The sequence below is a fragment of the Schistocerca nitens genome, chromosome 3 (genome assembly GCF_023898315.1).
Source record: "Schistocerca nitens isolate TAMUIC-IGC-003100 chromosome 3, iqSchNite1.1, whole genome shotgun sequence".
In the NCBI taxonomy this organism is placed as follows: Eukaryota; Metazoa; Arthropoda; class Insecta; order Orthoptera; family Acrididae; genus Schistocerca; species Schistocerca nitens.
The window spans coordinates 51,043,080-51,063,905 of record NC_064616.1 but is presented as its reverse complement, the minus strand read 5'-3'; the positions used below and the strand labels follow the sequence as shown (position 1 = coordinate 51,063,905).

Genomic DNA, 20,826 nt, shown 5'->3' with positions numbered 1-20,826 from the left:
ACTCTGACAATCCTCCATAGCCTACTAGATCAGTGAAGAATAACAAGACCTTAGATGTCTTTGTTGTGCTTCAAAGTTAGTTCCAATTCTCATCTTGACTCCAAATCTATCAGTTTTGTAGTTCATCCTGCAATCAATATTCTCTGAACAAAAAGGAGAATCACCTACTGAAATTATAATATTAAGAATATCTAATTGTGGCATAATTTCGACATCTGTTTTTAGGTGGAATAAAAATAATGGAAGAAATAAAGGCAACCACTTATCATATAGGAATTTTAAAATTTTCCAAGTGAACTGAAAGTTCAAAGAAGTTTCAGGTTTGCTGCCAGTTGTCATTAGCACCAGTCTATGATATTCTGAGTGGGCACCGGCCAGTCATCTTCAGGTGAGCCATTGAAGGCTGAATGAGACTTCCACATTCTGCAGTTTATTAGCATGCATTCCATATGGTGGCAGAATGACCACACTATCCTGCAGGCAGTGCCCTCATTGGTGGAAATGTGGAAGTCAACTATCCTCATGGTTGTCACTAACTACAGCAACCAGCACACTCTGTCTTCTTAGCCTGGAACAAATTAGGGAAATGATGAGGTTCTTTTTCTAGAAATTTACCTAGGAATTTGATAGAATATGTAACCATAAGTTCTTGATTTTATGGGTAATTTGGAAGTTCTAACCAATATTCTAAACTGTTTATGGTGTCAATGACTCTTTGGGGAATTCATTCTGTGATCTTACTTAAAAGAGTGCTGATGTGTTGTTTGCAAATAAAACTAAGTGGGATGTTATATTTAGGGGGAAATATTTATATAAAAGACATACAGGATAAAGCCTAAAATGGGTGCTCATGTGACTTCCTGTGAAACCATTTTCCCTGTCTGATAAAAACAATTTCCTGTACTTGAAATTACAACTACCCTTTGCTTTCTCCCTTTCAATTATGATTTGAACCATTTCAGATCACTACCATCCATACCATATCTTTCTAACTTATGGAGCTGAAGGGAGAAAAGTAGAAAGCCATCATAAGATCACAAAAAATGCCTGTCAATTTTTAGGACTTGTCCAAAGACGTGCAAATTTTCTCAGCAACTTTTTTGATGTCATATATTGTATTCTTGCCTTTCTAGAAACCAAACTGACTTAATGTAATGATATTACATTTTGCTATGAAACTGTGGATCTGAATTACAATTTTTTTTTCAAATGCTTTTGAGAAGTCTGGGAAAAGACTTTGTGGTCAGTAGATTCATAAATGTCCTCTGAGCCTTTCTTGAATAACAGTTTCACTATTGCATATTTTACAGCATCTTAGAAGCATCGTTATTCAAATTAAGAACTAATTATTACTTATAAGGGTCTTGATGCTATACTACACACTGTTTTGTTTACTACAGTAGGTGTTTCATCTGATTAGTAATAATACTACTTTTTCTAGATTTTTAACTTAATGTTTTTTTTTTTTTTCAAATTTAGTTATAACTTGTCTGTTTTCCTGTTTGAAACTTAAGGGATGGACATTATCTAATAACAATTTATATCATTGTCTGATTCTGATACACTCCTTGAAGTATTCTGATCTTTCTGAAGGATTTATAATGAGTCACCTAATTTAATTTTGGTGATTTGTAGACCTCTGGTAATGACACCAAATTTAGATTTTATGAATGATCATATTGCCTTTGATTTTTTGTGGTTCACAATGAATTTTTTGTGTACCATTTATTTTACCACTTTTATCACACCCCTGAAAACAGTATTATACAATTTTATACAGTTTATAAAATTTATGTTTGTGTTTCTCAGTTCATTATGTAACTTTATTTTACTAGTGCTTCATACTTTAATACCAGTAGTTATCAATTTTAATTTGCCTGTCATTTCTTATAGTAGATTTCAGAGGGAAATGTTTCATTAAAGCATGCGAGGAGCTGTGACAGAAGTTTCAGAAGTTTTAATACAATGGTCGTCAAGTCTACAATAAAACAAGTTTATATTTCCTTTGCTGAAGTATTGTTTGGTGCACATGTTCGTAATGAATGGGTCACTGACTCTTGGGAGCTCCAGAAACAAAGCCAAATGATCAAAAATACCTAAACCGATGCAGTGTTTTGTTGTATCATCAAATTTATAATTTGTCACAATGTTGCCTATAAGGTTTTCATTTTCTCATTCTCTCTTGTAAATTCTACGAAGCTTAAATGAAACAAAATGCTTGAAGCAGATGAATAAATTCTGTTGATTCACTGTATTCATTTATTATGTTCATGTTATAATCAGACATTAGCCCACTCCTTTGTTTTCTTTTTTGTTGGTTTCTGTGAGAGACTCCATAGTTGAAGCAGTAATTCTTTTGTCACTGGTACTTTTTTACTGAAGGTTATGTATATGAAAGTTATTGGAATATTTTGTCCATCTAACTCTATACAGCAACTTTCAACTTACCTGGTAATTAAAGAACTTTAATCAGTATGCAGAAACTCCCATGAATTATGTTACTTCTACAAAAACTACCAGCTATAACATACTTTTCCAATTTAGTAGCCAACCGCAGTGGTCTCGCAGTTCTAGGTGCTCAGTCCAGAATCGCGCGACTGCTACGGTCACAGGTTCGAATCCTGCCTCGGGCATGGATGTGTGTGATGTCCTTAGGTTAGTTAGGTTTAAGTAGTTCTAAGTTCTAGGGGACTGATGACCTAAGATGTTAAGTCCCATAGTGCTCAGAACCATTTGAACCATTTTTTTCCAATTTAGTAAAGATTTTGATGCAGCCTTTTGTTTGCCAAAGTTCATTTAGAAGAAGGATTGTAATATTTCTCCCTTGTGACAGAAACATTTGTAAATCATCAGTTTTTGCTTCTCTTCCATTTATATGTTTGTTTTCTATGCAAGTATATTTAAATGAATTGATAATGTGCTTTTACTTTCCTTAAAGATTTCTTACCTTTCATTCCTTTAGGCAACTTGTCACCCTCATCACTCATATTTAGTTTTCCTTATTGTTTACAATTTTATACATGTCAATAATCATTTTGCTGAATCTTGTAGACCATAAGCTGTTCAAATGTAGGCCATCTTGTGTTAAATGATCTGTAGTTATAGACTTATTAGGATCTATGAATATTGTTCCTGTAGTCTATTATACTCTTTCCTGCTAACTACAGATTATATTTCTCACTGATCATCTATGGATAATGCCCCTGATTACTACTTTTGATGTTGCAAATGTCCTTTTTACTGTTTAGATCAAATTTTTGGTTTCATTGCTTCTGTCTTTTTTGCTGTAGCTTTGAAGGAAATTTGCCCACACATGGATGAAAACTGCCCTGTAGTTAGCATTACAGTTAACATTTTCTGTTTGGCTTCATTTAGCTCCCAGAACATTTTTCAGTTGCTTGTTGGATGAACATTGATTTTGTGTGCTAAAGCTACTACTCCATTTTTAAGCATAGAATCATTGATTATTAGAAATTCATTTTTGACACTTTGTTTGTGCCTATGTGTTCAGTTTTTGTACTTTATGATGGCCCATTTGTATCTCTCTGTTGGTTTTACTTGTTGTTCATTAACTGCAGTTTTGCTGAACATGCCATCTTGTGTTGTGTTACTGAAGTCTGTTATATGAAGTGCTTATGTTCATTCTCACAACATAATAGGATCAAGGAAACTTGTCACATAAAAATTTCATGCTGACATGTTCACACTTCTAATTAAATAGAAAGTTAGACTTCACACACCATGCAGTGTCATTTAACATGTGTTTTTCATATACCTTACATGCTGAACTACTAAATGTAAGATTTTTTATGGAGATTGTAGTGTCTCTCCATTGACCTGTTGGCACCATCTATTAGCTGCAAAGTCACTATGTGGATTTACTGCTGATGATTAGCAGATGTTATACAGTGAATTTTTTTATGGAAACATTGAAAAGCAGGTGTCAATGCTCAGATTTGTGACATACTGGGCAAAGATGAAAGAGATAGGAAAAGAAGGATTAGGCCTGTGAGAGAATGAAGCTAGAGCATTTTGTCCCAGGTTCCACATCACGAAAATATATAAATAATATCATCAGAGAGGGGTTTTGGTGTTTAGGTGGTTTTTATCTAGGTAATGAATAAAGAGGATTATATGAATGCCCCATACATTTGCTGTGGCCTTGCCACGAATACTTTTGTATATGTTATCCTTGAAGCAGAAATAAGTGTGTGTAAGGACACAGTCAGTCATGTGTATAAGAAACAAGCTATTGTGTTTACAGTCTGCATGATGTTGGGAGCAGTAGTGTTCAGAGACAGCAAGATAAATGTCAAGAACAACGTTAATATACGGAGTGGTCAGAAACAGGCTAAAAAGCTAGTATGGGTATTGCAGGATAGGTTGTGCTGGAAACTAGTTGCTAACACAAAAATTCAAGACATTTCACTATTTCTGAGTTAATTAGTATTGATGTTAGTCACTCAGGTCGTTGCAAACACAAATTCAAGCAGCCTACCAGATATAATTAGTGCCAGTTTTTCTCATGGCATAGATGATAGTGCGTGAGACTGCTCAGCCTTTGGCTCAAGTTGATCCTTACTACCACTCCACCTCCAATATTTGTATCACTCTCTTGTTTGGTTTTAGGATACCAAAGAAAGAACATGTTTGGTGACTCCATCTCTGCTCGGTCGCTTGAATTTGTGTGCGCAGCAGCTTGATAGGTTAGCTTCAATGCTAATAAGCTCAGAAATGGCTTTTTTGTTAACAATTATTTCTCAGTACAACCTACCCTTGCAACATCCTTACAAGCTTTTCAGTCTGTTTATGACCACATTGTATAATTAATCATTGTAAAGGGTGACAAATGAGGACCTAGACTGATATCAAGTACAGACATTGAAGAGGTTATGAAGGAAGTAATAGATATTCTTGATATAGGAAACTACACTGCAGACAGTGGATTTCAGGTAATTGTAAATTAGGACAATGGTTATTTTAATAGGAATTCAGTAACCAGATAAAACAGGGTGGTTACATGTGAAATATGTTGGGATAAGGAAGGTGATAAATATGCATAAGAGATTCTGGAATGGTCCTAGGGATTAAATTATGGGTTGGAAGTTATGCTGGTCTCCTAGGATGGGAATACTATGGAAAGGCTTGTAGGTGAAGGAAGAAGACAGATGGTGGAGTCTTCCAGATAATCACAACATTTCATCGTCATAATGGTAAAGCCTTAACATGTATGGAGGTTTTTTATGTCACGGGCAATGTGGAACTGTAGTCATATTCAAGGTTGACCATCCAGTGGCAGAGATGCCACTGACCTGAACTTGCTTGACTGTAATGGCTGATTCACAATCCACACCATCTGGTTTTCCCCTCCTCCTTTTTCCACTCATCCAGTCTCTCCCCCTCCTCCTCACTGCAAACAGGTAAATTTCAATTTAGTGTAACACATATACGAATCTGCAACCATGCTGTTCTCATGCAGTGTCTCTCCCACTCAATATATCTTGCTGTCATCACCTTCTTACCCTACACCTCCTACTTCAATATGTATAACACATGACTCCTCCTGCCAGCACCAAGCTGAGATTATTAATTCCACATTCAAATTCTGTTTCATTAGTGTTCCTCTCACCACCAGTCACCATCCTGCTTTCACTCCAGCATTCCCTTCCATGCATCTTTCTCTTCTACCATTCAGTTGCTCCACCTGACATAATCTCTCTTATTAGTTGGACTTTAACATTAAGACAATGTAGTTGCCTGAATATTCCATTGAATGCTAAATTTTTCATGTTCATTTTTCTTACTATTGTTCTTGTAGATTCAATCACATTATTTATTACTTTAAGGTATTATTGGCTGTTGATGCTCTCTAGATTGGTGTGACTGAGATAAGTTAAGTTCCTAGTTCCATTTTGACAGCACAGTATCAGTTTTCTTGCTGCAGTCTTCACTAAAAAAGACCATCTGCCCTAAGACCACTAGTGTCTAAACTTCTATATATCATTTTTAAATTTAATCACACAGTAATAAAATAATTTTAGGAACATCAGGTCAATGTCTGTGGTTTTAAGATGAGTTTTTGAATTGTAATAACATAAAAACAGGGTTATTTTGTAATTTGACTGTTTCACAAAAGTGAGTCCACAACATTTCATGTAGGAGATTAATAGCAAATGAGTAGTTAATTGTTTGTAGACCATTTTGCTCATTTTAGAATGCTACCAATATAACATTATTGTGCAGGATTAACAGATAAGTATTAATATTCCTCCATGTGTTCATTAACTTTATCTCAAGTCCTTTATCACCATGAAAACCTCAAACATAATTTGTCATTGTTTCTTACAGGTAATGGTCTTGGTATGAGAATTGTGGGTGGGAAGGAAATACCTCATACAGGTGGTGAACTTGGTGCTTTTGTGTCCAGAATTTATCCTGGGGGAGTTGTGGATTACCTAGGCACAATTAAAGAAGGTTAGTTCTAATACATTTTTACACAGATATTAAAAAATGACTTTTTAATTATCTCTAAAATATTTCAAATATTTGCAGGTGCTGCAAATGTTGTACTCTTCAGTTAACCTATATCATTACAATATTGGTTTAGAAACTCATCACTTTCTCTCAATTCTGTTCAATAATATAGTACATGCTGCCATCTAGGGTACTTTATGAAGTTGGTGCAGCAGTTAACACACTAGATTTGCTTTCAGGACATGCATCCAGATAACAAGATTTTATGTTTCCCTGGGTTTTCTTAAGTCAGTTACATTCATTGACACATTAATTTCTTTGAAACAATATATGTGATTTCCTGAGTTGTAGTGTTATTGATTCATTCATCCAAGGATCAACTTACAACGACTACTCAGCTTAATGCAAGGAAAACCATAAATCATACATGCATACATATGTTTAATGAGGAGAGGATAGATTGGTGGCCATGGTCCTGTTGAAGGAATTATTGTGGCATCTGCCTGAAATGATTACAGAAACCATGGGAAATCCAAATCAGGAGGCCAGTGTCTTGACAAACACACTGCCTCATTCATTATATCTGGTGTACAATGCTGTTATGTTTGTACATACACGGAACAAGTTAACTTAATAATATGAAAAATAAACATACTCTGTTAATTTATTTTCTCAACACTTCACTGCCGCATGCACCACATACATTTACAGATGACTTGAAGAACATGTTCATGCTGCCATACCTCTGTTATATCTCCATGACATCCCTTCTTCCAGTCTAAAGTAATGACTAAGTATACTCTTATGTTGAGTGATATTCTGATCTCAGGAAATGTGATGAAACTTTAGTATTATGGACTACCAGTCTGGGACATATGAGTTTTCTGTTAAAATATTACACTGTGTACACAAAATGTAGCAAAGGTGTTCTAGTTGTCACTTTTTTACTAACCCTTACTCTGAGCAACTAACTAGGGAAACTTTGCATTGGACCACCCTCAGATTCAGTAATAATATGACCCAGTACATATCCCATCAAAAACTGAACACAGATCAAGCATGAAATCAGAAAGAAGGTGTACTGAACTGTGAAAAAGAAATAAAATAGAAGAAGTGCATAATTCAAGCTTATGATGTGCCACATCGAGTGAACTGGAATATCCATGGTGTCATTGTTGTGTTGTCACAGTGTTGGACTGCAAAGTGGGAGGTCCATGTCAAATCTCCCTTGTGCCTGTTTTTTCTTTTCTCACAAGATTATGAACTGTCTGTCCAGTCATTTGCAACAGCAAGTTGTAACATTCCCGGCTTATGGATACCACCCCTACATTATGTATTACTAGATCAACACTCTTATATCTCCAGCTGTAATTCAATTACTTTTTCATAATAGGAAAAAGGCTTTTAGAAGAATAATAGCAATACCAAACAATAGTAGTTACAATACCCTTGTACCATAAACAATCAAAATCAGATTCAGGAAATTGATATATGGAAAATGTTTAGATAAAAGAATAATATGTTTCATTCGCATCATCTGTAAATGGTAGGAATTAAATCCCAAGCTTCATTAACAAAATACAGATAATTGATCGTTTAGCATTGTTAGAATGCTTATTTCTGCAATTACAATATTAATGGGTTTTTTGTGTGTTTAAAAAATGTCTTTAACTTGTTCTAGCAAAGTAGGGAATATTACAGAGTGTTTGATAATGTTGTCAAACTATTTCATATTATAAATTATTTTTTGCATTATTATAACCAGTAGTACATTGTAGGAAGAGTATAAATACTCGGCCTCAAGTATTATTATGGCAGATGAGTGTTGGACCCACAAGAGGACAGATCCGTGCATATAGTCGAGATAAGTTCTTGGTGCAAGATTCAGGTTTGGATTTACAATAGAGCAACTCATGTGTTGGGCATTGTCTAAAACAGCATATTAGAACATTTCAGTGATGGATTATTTCAGAGTGTTAAACAGTCTGATTTAACATCGCGAAATACAGAATGATTTGTGACTTTATATTCGTACTTTGTGAAGTATTACTGTTGAACAATGAAATGGATCTCACACACGCATTTCTATCAGATTACTGCATCTGGACTATTTAATATCACCAGTGTAGTATGTGCTACCATCGGTTAGCTGTAGTAGTAACAACAAGGCTTATTACACCGAAGTTTGATCATGAGCTCGTAAGATACAGGTTTTGAAGTGAATAAATCTATGTACTTACTTTACTTCAGTTGTGACCTACATCAGTGTAGTGAAATCCATTATGATATCTTGTATTTATTGAACAAGCATATCTTAGCTCATGTATGCAGTTGTCAAGGGACACCAAAGGCAAGATATTCACAGATATTTAAACCATTTTTAACTACTCACTAACCGGTGGGACATTACAAGGTGTAAGGAAGGGACTTCCTTTTTTGCAACACAGTTAACACCCATTTATTTGTTGTTTTCATTTCTGTGAGAGGTCCAGGTGGCATCTCTCTTGTTCTGACTATTCAACACATTTACTTGTGACATAATATATTCTTACCACGTGACTCATATTCTATAACCAATGTATAGTGTGACAACTGCCAAGAACAGATTAGATTAGATTAGATTAGATTTACTTTCATTCCAAGTGATCCGTAGTGAGGAGGTCCTCCAGGATGTGGAACATGTCAGAAAAACAACAATACATGACAAATATTTACAATTAAAACAAATAAGCTAATGTACCATTCCACAGGTCCCAAGTGGAATGATCGTCATTTTTTAATGAACACTAAGAGTAATTTTACAAATACTAATGCACTGAATTTAAAATAAAAAAGTTTTTTATTTATTTATAAGGTAATACAACTACTGTAATACTTATTTACAATGAACACATTACTGCACTGAAATGGTGCAGAAGTTAGATTATACTAACACACACACACACACACACACACACAAATTTTCAATGAACACATTACTGCACTGAAATTGTGCAGAAGTTATGTTGTACTTATATACAAATCAGTTGGTTTTACTAAGAAATTCATCAATGGAGTAGAAGGAGTTGGCCACCAATAAATCCTTTAGGCTTCTCTTAAACTGAATTTCATTGGTTGTTAAGCTTTTTATGGCTGCTGGCAAGTTATTGAAAATGTGTGTTCCTGAATAATGCACACCTTTTTGTACAAGACTAAGTGACTTTAAATCCTTGTGAAGATTATTCTTATTTCTAGTATTGATTCCATGAATTGAGCTGTTGGTTCGAAAAAGTGATATATTTTTAATGACAGACAGAAAGTTCATAATTTTGTGGGGAAAAAAATGGGGAATGAAGAAGTTTTGAACACAAACCTCCCACAGTGTAGTCCAACACCATGACCACACAATGAGGATGCTACAGTTCTTTGAGTTTGCTCAATATTGCACATCTTGAGCTTGGACCATTAACTCTTTCTATTTTGCTTGTTTTACCACAGTTCAGTACACCTTCTTCCTGTTTTTAGATTTGATCTGTGTTCAGTTTTTGACTGGCTAACCACTGGGCCATCTTACCACTAAAGGGCACAAGATGGGGTTTTTCTCTTGTAGGTGATCTTTAGTTGTGTAGTATGCCTTACATAAGGGGTACACTATAACTGCTTTTTTAATAAAATGTAATTTACTTTTCTTTTTTATCTTCTTGAGTAAATTATTATACCATTTTAATTCCTGATATAAATGCTGTTCATATATTTTTGTTTGCCTTTCTTGGTTCATGTTAGTCCAAGCTGTCTTCTGTTCTGTGATCATATATGTAACTGTTTATGATATACTTACTAATTTTTTCTCTAGTGTGCACAGTGGATTGATAGATCAACTTACTTAGTGCAGTAAAGTAACAAAATTTATAAAACATTTTCCTGCAATGAGTCCACCAAATAAAGTAGTATCAGAGATCTTGTTGGTGAATGATTTTCATCATATCTAACTAAAAGGATGTCATGTTTAAAAAACCTATGGTTGGGTAGCTCAGTCAGTAGAACACCTGCTTGTGAAAGGCAAAGGTCCCAAGTTCGGATCTTGGTCCAGCTCACAGATTTAATCTTCCATGAAGTTTCATATCAACGTACACTCCACTGCAGAGTGAAAATTTCATTCTGAAAACATCCCCCATGCTTGTGGCTAAGCCATGTCCCCACAATATCCTTTCTTCCTAGAGTGCCAGCCTTGCAAGATTCGCAAGAGAACTTCTGTGAATAGGTAAGGTAGGAGTTGAGGTTCTGTGGAAGCAAAGCAGTGACAAGGAGTTCTGAGTCATTCATGTGTAGCTGTCAGTAGAGCACTTGCTTGTAAAAGACAAAGGTCATGAGTTTCAGTCTCAGTCTGGCACACAGTTTTAATCTTCCAGGAAGTTTTGTATCAGTGCACATTACACTGCAGGGTCAAAATTTCAATGTTTTACTTTCTGACTATGGAAGTATTATAATTAAAGATAGTGGAAAACATCCAGCACTTGAAAACGATAATATAATTTTCTTAAAAATTAATAGCTGTTTTCCTGCACGTGGACTGTCAATGAACTTAGGTAAAACTCAATATTTGCAATTCAGTACTGCACGAGGCCTGACTACTTCATTAGAAAAAAGGCTTGAGAGTTAATTAATAAATTGAACATAATATACTAAACTCTTAGACATTTCTGTTGATAAGAATCTAAACTGTAATTCATGTGTCAGATCTTTTTAAATGGTTAACCTTTGCTACTTTTGTGTTATAAATAATACTATATTCTGCAGATTAATATCTCAAAAAGTCGACTGAATTTTTCAACTTCATTCACTAATGCCTTGAGGTATTATATTCTGTGGTAATACATGGTTGTAGGAAAAATTGTTCTTTCAAAGGAACAGTTAAATAAGGATAATATGCTGTGTCCTCTCTAGTATCTCTTGTAGACAGCTTGTAACATTACTGACCTGTCGGCCATCTCTTTAATCTCATTAAAATCCATCAATCTAATCTTCTTCCAGTAACTGCTAGGTTATTGAAATAGTTAATAATGACATAATTCACCATAATTTAATTTTCTTTTTTCACTTCTCTCATATTTATTGTTACTAATTTTACACAGAAGTTTGACTGACTGGACATAGATCTCCACATTTTAGCTACTGGCCATCAGCTCACTGAGGCTTCATGTGCGACACCTATTTACTGACACGTATATAACAGAAATTACAAATCAGTAAATAACATAGCTATTACATTTTATATATTTACATAAAAGAACTGTGGCAGTTATTGACTGCAAGAGTCGACCGCCTTATCTTAGAGAACGAACTTCTATGAAAACTGTTGATCTCATTGTGTTCCGAACTCTGTATTCGAGCAGATGTGTTTGTACCGATATGATCAAAATAAAGTTAAATCATTATAAACGAGTGAATGCTTAAAGTTGGATTCGGTATTACCGTACGTAACATCTCAACTCCCACACCGTTAACCCCGATGCTCAAGAACGACACTTACAACGCCATAAATGTGTACTGGAACATTGCCATGGACAAATGGACAAACAATGCAGCAACCCTTTGTCGGATTTCTACGTCCATCAACTTCACATCACGCCGCATCTGGATGCAGTGTAGAGGAAGTGTAATTAGTGTGTAAATTCCCGACTCTTGTGTGAATCATGCTTTTTGGTAACTTTCCTCAACTTCTCACACATCGACAATGCGACCGAGGCGCACAAGTCATCCGACGAAACCTGCTCAATGCATCGGTAATTTCACTTCCGGACAGTGCAGTGCTCCTTTGCTGATTAATTTGGACAATTTTGACTTGCTTTTACATAATGTATTAACTTTGTGCAGTGCTTTGACATTGGACAATCATGCCGAACAATGGACTGCAACAAACGGGGACTATGTTGCAAATCCCAGTTTGCACGAACTCCGAACTACGGCTAAATCGAATGCCAGGTAGAATTCACAAATGCCCGTCACAGGTACCACATCTTCCATGCTGTGTGCAAATTTGTTCAACCTGGTTTCTGCACAGCCCGTCTTCCAGAATTTGAATGTTCGCGCCCACTTTTCCACTGCTTCTCCTCACTTATACACCAGATCAGAAGCCGCTTTTATTCAGTGCCTGTTACGAACATCACAGGAACAATTTCATCAGGGACATCCTACTGATCAACGACAATGCACCAATTACACCAACGACAATGCCGGCTGTTTCTCAGTGCAACACTGGACATGCCACGCCTCCCTCTACGCAGCACCCGAGCCGCACTGAATCTGCTCGACTGCTACCGACAGCGACATCACGGCTGCCACCTGCTGGCTCACTGACCTCAACCCAGTCAAAACAAACAGCTGCGTGACATACGATCCCGTCACAGCTACCAAATCCGCATCTTGTCAACAACTCGCCAACACTACCCATGCTTACCGCCCGGCTATTCACTACTGGATCGCGTCCGCAACTTGTTCACCAAACCCAGAAGACGATTTCAACCATATCAATGCTTCATATAGCAGTGAACGTGTTTTCACTCCGCTGCCGCTGAGTACTGAGTTTCACATTTGCGATCACACAGACTGTCTCTTCTACTCAAACTGTTATGTCAATACTGTGCTGCTGACCTTGTCTTGTACGCCAGGTTACCCTTTGATAGAGGCAGATTTTGACTTTGACCCCATCTTACTCAGTGATACACAGCAGACTGCTTCACGACATACATTTTTGCCTGAAAAACTGCAACAGCTTCATGAGCAAATTGCGACATACAACTTGTTGGTACAAGATCAGTTACACATGTTGCAGCCGACACCAACTGAGCACGACATGCAACAAGATGCTCCTGTCAGTGTTCCGCCTCCGACTGCTGATGATCCTTTGCCCCTACTACCAGCTACAACTAATACCCTGACGATCACGCTACATGGATCTATGTCCCAGATGTCACAACTGTAATCATCATGCTGCCTCAAGTGGAAATTCTATGTTACTGATGTGATACAAGCAACTTATTTATGCCACTGCCACCTTTCCTCGGTAGTTCCAGACACTTCGTTTCTGTACCACGGCATAACCAGCCGCATTCCAGTGCCACTTGCTTTGCTGTCCTCTTCAATACCTCTGCAATGTACGACCAACACATCTGCCGTTTCTGCTTCAACGAGTGAGCATCTTTCCGCTCTGAGACACCACTGTGCAGCAGTTTCGCGCAAGCAGCTTGCAGCCTTATGACTCGACCACAGCACTGACAGTGACAGGACACACGTAGCTCCAGTTCCATCGAACTGTGTTGCCTCTCCACCACAGACCAGTAGTTCATCCGCCGATTTGACTTCTTCACGTTCACATTATGTCTCATCGCCTTCCTGCCCCGACCACGGTTTCGCCAACCACGTCCACCTTCCACCACCTCTCACCGTCGCCATGCCTCATGCACAGGGCCCCCCAACCTTCAATCACGGCTGTTTTGCACATCAAAACACCGACATTGTCAACTTCACTCAGAACATCCTGCCATCTACCGCCGTAACACACTCACTGTCCACGGACTCTTCGGTGTAGACGGAAGTCTACACCGAAGTCATCCGCCGCCAAGGTCAGTCATGTGCAGCTTGCTGTTTTCTCCCCTGCTGCAACATCAAGTGCCTGCGAGTGTTGCTCATCCGGCATTTCTTAGGCAACCTGTTAAGCCACAGCATGCTTGCTCCTTTATGTCATACGGCCAATAACAAACTGTTACCGGACACATTGCACTTACCGCGGCGCTCGCCTCAAATACTTTGGCAATACATCACATCGCATCTTTGTCACACTCTGCACCTCTGATTGGATCAAAACCCCGCTGCGCCACACGGCCTCGGCACGACGATGTTCTCCCCACCGACACGCCACCGCCTTCTGCTTCCACCGTGCCATCAGCAGCATGGCACGGTCAACCTGGGCGCCTCCTTCCCTCCTCTGGTCGCGCCTACCAAGACATCGAGAAACGGTCAGATCGCGCCTCGCACTAGCGCCTGCCACGACACGATCGGTCACGGGCACCTGCGTCATCAGCCGGCCGGGTGCACACACACCTCTCATCATCCTTACCGTGCTCCACACTACCGGCAGGGGCTCTGTGGCAGTTATCGACTGCAAGAGTCAACCGCCTCACTTTGGGAACGAACTTCTTTGAAAACTGTTGATCTCAGTGTGTTCCGAACTCTGTATTCGAGCGGATGTGTTTGTACCAATATGATCAAAATAAAGTTAATTCATTATAAACGAGCGAATGATTAATGTTGGGTTCGATATTACCGTACGTAAAATCTCGACTCCCACAGAACAAAAAAATGAAAGGTACAAAGACACAATAGGCAATTCATAAATTTGTTTAACTAAAAGCTGTATAATTAGAGAACAGAAAAAATATAAGGAACTAATTTGTGGGAGAGAAGTTTTAGTGAGAACTGGGATTCAAAAAGTTTGCAAAGAATTTTGTAGATAGTGAAATTTTGTAATTAGAATAATTAATGAACTAACAGGTTATTTCAGAAAAACCATATATTTTTGTAAATATAAAAATCAGGGATACCAAATTATGCATTAAGATAGGAACATTCTTGATAGGAGCATTCTGGAAAATCAAAATTTTGAATATAAATAACTTTTGAAATATTTAATTTTTATAAAAATTAAAACATTTGCTTCAAAGATGAGTATGAGGGCTCTCAAATAAGATACATCAGTTTAGAAACAAACAATTTTTAATCAGATGGCAAATTGATGGGATTTGTTTAAAGGTACAATAAGTTATGAATATTTATTTAAATAAAGTGTTTCTGTTTTAACTATTTATACTGTTGTTTCTGAAGAAGAGGAATTTGTTAACATCAAGTAGAGATTTAAGTGTCAGGAAGTTGTTTCTGAAAATGTTTGTATGGGGTGTAGCCGTGTATGGAAGTGAAAAATGAACGATAAATAGTTTGGACAAGAAGAGAATAGAAGCTTTCGAAATGTGGTGCTACAGAAGAATGCTGAAGATTAAATGGATAGATCACATAACTAATGATGAGGTATTGAACAGAATTGGGGAGAAGAGGAGTTTGTGGCACAACTTAAGAAGAAGAAGGGATCGGTTGGTAGGACTTGATCTGAGGCATCAAGGGATCACCAGTTTAGTATTGGAGGGCAGCGTGGAGGGTAAAATTTGTAGAGGGAGACCAAGACATGAATACACTAAGCAGATTCAGAAGGATGTAGGTTGCAGTAGGTACTAGGAAACTGAAGACCACAACAACAACATACTATTGTCAGCAGTAGACTGCAAATTATAATGTGAATAATAAAATTTAGTGAAATACTATCACCATCTCCAAATGGTTCCACTACTATAAGCAGGACACAGTGCTGTATAATGTGCTCATATCCTTCCATATAAAGCATTTTTAAGTGCAATAAGGGAGCCACACCCTAACCATGAAAAACACCATCATACTCTATCGCCACCTCCTCTAAACCTCACTGTTGCCATTACACGTCATGGAAGGTAACATTTGTCAGGCATTCACAAAATCTTAATCCTTTCATCAGATTGCCACAGGGTATAGCATGTTTAATCACTCATTTCCAGTTATCAACTGTGCAGTGGCCCTGCTTTCCCACAACCCCAAGCATCGCATAGCACTGACTACGGAACTGTGTGGCTTATGAGGATCTGCTCGACCACTGATGTATTTGTTACTCAGATGACATCCAGTGACTAGTCCACATTCAAAGTCATTGTGCTCTTCTGATCAACCCATTCTGCTGTTATTGCTTCTCTACTGACAAATCAATACTACCTGCCTCCTTTTATACTGGAAGTCTGCCTCTTGGTACATCCAGTGGCCAATCATGCATTATGCATGGATATCTGGATACTTTTGATTGTGTAATGTATATGCATTATTAATTATAAGATATCATAAATGAAAAAAATGTTAGCATCAGGAGAGGTATAAGAACAAGTATGACAATCCAAACTTCATCTCTCGAGCTCTTTGAACTGTTGGGCATCCTGACATCATAAACACAGTACATTGACTCCCATTATAAGTTTATTGTCAATAATCAGTCCCAAGTTAAGGACAACAATATTATTCATAAATATAGTACTAAAAAGAGAAATGACCTACACTGTCCACGGCTCAGTCTTAGTGTGGCACTGAAAGAACTAACGTATTCAGCCATTAAAATCTTTGAACATCTACCCAGCAAATAGAAGAATTTAATAGATAACAGAATTACCTTCAAACACACACTGAAATAATGTATCCTTGAGTCCAGATAAGAATTTCTGAATGTGCTATAAGTGTAATTAAAGGAGTGTGTGTGGAGGGGGGGGGGGGGGGGGGGGAGGAGTGCACATGTGTATGCATGTATTTGAAAGTGAAATAGGGAGAGACTGAATAAAGTTACAAATTTTTTTGAGCCAACTGTCAACAGCATTGATATATTTAGAGACATAGATGGTACACACTGTGCAGTCTCACAATATATTTATTCACAACCAGTTTTGATAATTGATCATCTTAAGAGTGGAAAAATATTGTGATAACTGTACATGTCATGCATGCTATTTACCCAGAAAAGACGTCATAGCTGACTTGCAAATGTCTGATGAAGATACTTCACACTATAATACCAGGTTAAGCAATCAGAAAATAATCATCTGTGCTTGCTTAAACTAGTAGAATAGAATAGAATCTTTATTGTCACATGACATGTTATATACAATCATTTGATTGAAACATTGGTGACTTGTCTACGAATAATTCTAAAACAAGGCACATTTAAATAAAGCATATGGATGCTCCCAGAAGCACATTAAAACATAATAAGATAATTACATGTCAGATTTCTTCCTTTTTCTTAAAATTTCCACATTGGTTTGATATCACTCTTTTAAAGTATTTTTAATGTTTATTTCTCTAGTTTATAAACACGGACATACTTCAAAGACCACATACTTTCATAAAAGTAGTATATATGTTGAGATCTAGATATTTAGATACATAGTTCACACGATATATAGTTTATAAATATGGACACATATAAAAAGAACATATACCTCCATTAAAAGAGAACATAAGCATACACATAGAACGTAATGCAGTAAAAAACAGGAAAACAAGACAAATGTAATATCACCTACTTGTCTTCCTCATTTAAAAAATCATCCACACTGTAGTAGCATTTGCTTTTTAAATATATTTCAAAGTTTGTGCTGGTGGATTCTAACTTGCAGTCCTTCAACTTTGATCAGATTTTATTCCCAAGCTTCAAAGCCATATAATATGGAGTATTTTCAGATAATGTTAGTCTGTGGCAAGGTAACATGTAATGTTTGTGCCTTGTTTCATAAGCATGTGTAAATGAATTTCCCTCATAGAGATGTGGGTTTTTTAACTCAAAGAGAACTGTTTCATATATATACATGGAAGGAATTGTCAGTAAGTCAAGGCTTGCAAATAAAGATTTGCATGATTATCTATTGTTTATTCCACTCATAGCTCTTATAATTTTTTCTGTTGCTTGAACACTTTGAGGAGGCTTCCTTTTTCAACTCCCCAGAAAAGTATACCACATCTTACAACTGATACAAAATATGCATGATACACAATTTTCCTAACAGCTAAGTCAGTTATTATATTCAGACCCCTCATTGCGTAAACAAAACTATTTAACTGCTCCAGTAAGCAATCCGTATGATCAGTCCATGAGAAGTTTTTGTTTATGGTCACTCCCAGAAATTTGACAGATTCTGCAGTTATCAGTTCTCTGCCTTCATAACTTAACTAGGTTACATATTCAACAGTTTGTTTGGTCCTGAAATGTACAATTTCTGTTTTTGTTAGGTTTAGTTTCATAGCATTATTATTTATCCAATTTTCTAGTTCTTGAAGAGTCTGTTTTGTTTCCTGTGCTAATTCTTCAGTGTTTTTACAGCAGACTACTGCTGTTGAGTCATCTGCATACAGAATCGTATCTGAAGTTGCCTTACCTGGCATGTCATTTATATAATATAGAAATAGTAATGGGCCTAGTATGGACCCCTGGGGTACACCTGCTTGTATTTCCTCCCAACTAGAGCAAGCTTTCTTGACCTTGTGTTGAATAACTACCTTCTGTTTCCTATTTTTGAGATACAACTTGAACCAGTTTAAAGATTTTTCATGGAAGCCATAAGAAGCTTATTTCAGGAGCAGCTGCTTATGGTTTACCATATCAAATGCCTTACTGAGGTCACGGAAGATATTGGATATGCTCTCCTTGTTATTGAGGCATCTGCTTCTGTTAGTGATTAGTTATTAATAGTGTGCACAGTGCTTTGGCCCTTCCTAAATCCATACTGATTATTAAGATTAATGTTATGTTTTTTGTTATATTTTTCTAGTTGGTTACACACTACTCACTCAAATATTTTAGAAATAATTGGTAGTATTGATACTGGGTGAAAATTTCCTATCTCCTCTTGTCTGCCCTTTCTGTGGATAGGTGGAACTTCTGCATACTTCATCCTATCCGGAAAGCAGCCCTCATATAATGATTGATTTATTATGTGACAGAGTTAGGATGCAATTTTATCACATCCTGCCTGTATTATTTTTGTTGGGACTTCATCCCAACCCACAGATTTGAGATTTTTTAGGGATTTTATAATATATGCCACCTCATAGCAGGATACATGAGTGAATTTGAATTCCACTGATCTGTGCTGCATTATATTAGGACTTATGTGTGGAGGAGGGAGTTTGTCAATTTTGTTAGAATTTATGAAATATCTGTTGAGTTCTTCATAAATATGTCTGGAGTTTGTAATCATTTCCCCATCTATTTCTAACTTATGATTAAAACTTTTTGTTTTTTCTGCACCTATTTCACTACTGACAATTTTTCATACAGCTTTTGATTTATTTGTGGCATCTGATATGTATTTACAGTTTGCCATTTGTTTTCCCTGTTTAACTACTCTACCAAACATTCTTTTGTATTTGTTTACATAGCTGACAAATCCTGCATCATGGTTGTTCTTTGCTTGCATGTGCAGTTTCCTCTTTCTAATACTAGAGATCCTGATGCCTTCAGTTATCCATGAGTTCTTTTTACAAATTTTGTTACATGCTGTTATGAAGGGGAAACATTCATTGAAAACACATAAACTCTGATACAAAAGCATTGTAGTTTGTGTTCACTAAGTACCACTTGCTGAAAGACCAGGTTGTTTCATATAGTCTTGAGCTAAACACATTCACATTGTGTTGACTGAAGTTCCTGACTTGTTTCACTGTTACAGTTTTATCTAAACTTTGCCATGAGATAAAAAGGACAGAATGGTCAGATATACCTAATTCTAAGATGAACTTTTCTGTAGCACCATAGTTGATGCCACTCACTATATTATCTATACATGTTGCGAAAGATGCTGTTATTTTAGTGTACTCACTAAAGTTTAAGGTTAAGCCGTTTGTAGATAACATCTCCCTCAAAGAAATGGCAAACCTGTCATCAGCTCTTACATCTATGTTGAATTCAGCACAAATTATGACATGGCATGAAGTATCTTCTCCAGATGTTGGCAAGTCAGCTATGGCATTTTTTCTGGTTAAATAGCATGTATGACATGTGAAGTTGTTACAATATTTTTCCACTGTGAAGATTATCAATGACTGAAACCAGTTGTGAATAAATATATTGTAAGATAGTGTATGCACAGTGCATTTCTCCATGAATATAGATAAGTACACATCACTGTATACATAAAAATTAAAAAGAAGAAACTTAAGACAATCATGTAAATGGTCAGCATCTGGTGTGATTCTTGAAATTTTCCCATTGTACAGAACATTCCATGAAGTTTGAGGATTCCAGGTAGCTCATTTCAACTTCTTGCCATGATATATCATCTAATAACCATTCAGCCATCTATGCGAGTGTTTTGCACTAGAGATTTTTGGTTCACATTGCTAACTTTACACCAAAATCTGGTACAGAGATGCATGCACAAAGATGGCTGCTACATGAGCAACCTCTATTGAGTTCTGAACCCTCTTCAAATATTGCTGCACCCATGGTGTGCAGGCACATGTGTAATGGTGATACTACATGTAGCTCTCTGTCACAATATGGGCTCACAGAGCTAAAATTCAGATAAAATTAATTGTCAATAGATATGTCACTAGTCATAAAATGTTTCCTTTCCTTCTGCAGCTATTAAAGAAATCACCAGATCCCTCACCTTGCCCAGCTGAAAGTCACTATCATGATTAATAAGATCTTCCACCTAATGTATTTCCACCAATTCCTTAATAATGTAATTCCTGGAC

General features: G+C 36.8%; 1 protein-coding gene across 1 annotated transcript in view; it reads left to right on the top strand.

Moving 5' to 3' along the window:
* Positions 1 to 20,826, top strand: part of LOC126248544 (protein piccolo-like) — a 77,157-nt gene that overhangs the window by 31,974 nt on the left and 24,357 nt on the right. Inside the window, exon 4 of the mRNA XM_049949605.1 lies at positions 6,349 to 6,474. Coding sequence (XP_049805562.1) covers positions 6,349 to 6,474 — 126 coding nt within the window. The remainder of the gene's footprint in view (positions 1 to 6,348; positions 6,475 to 20,826) is intronic.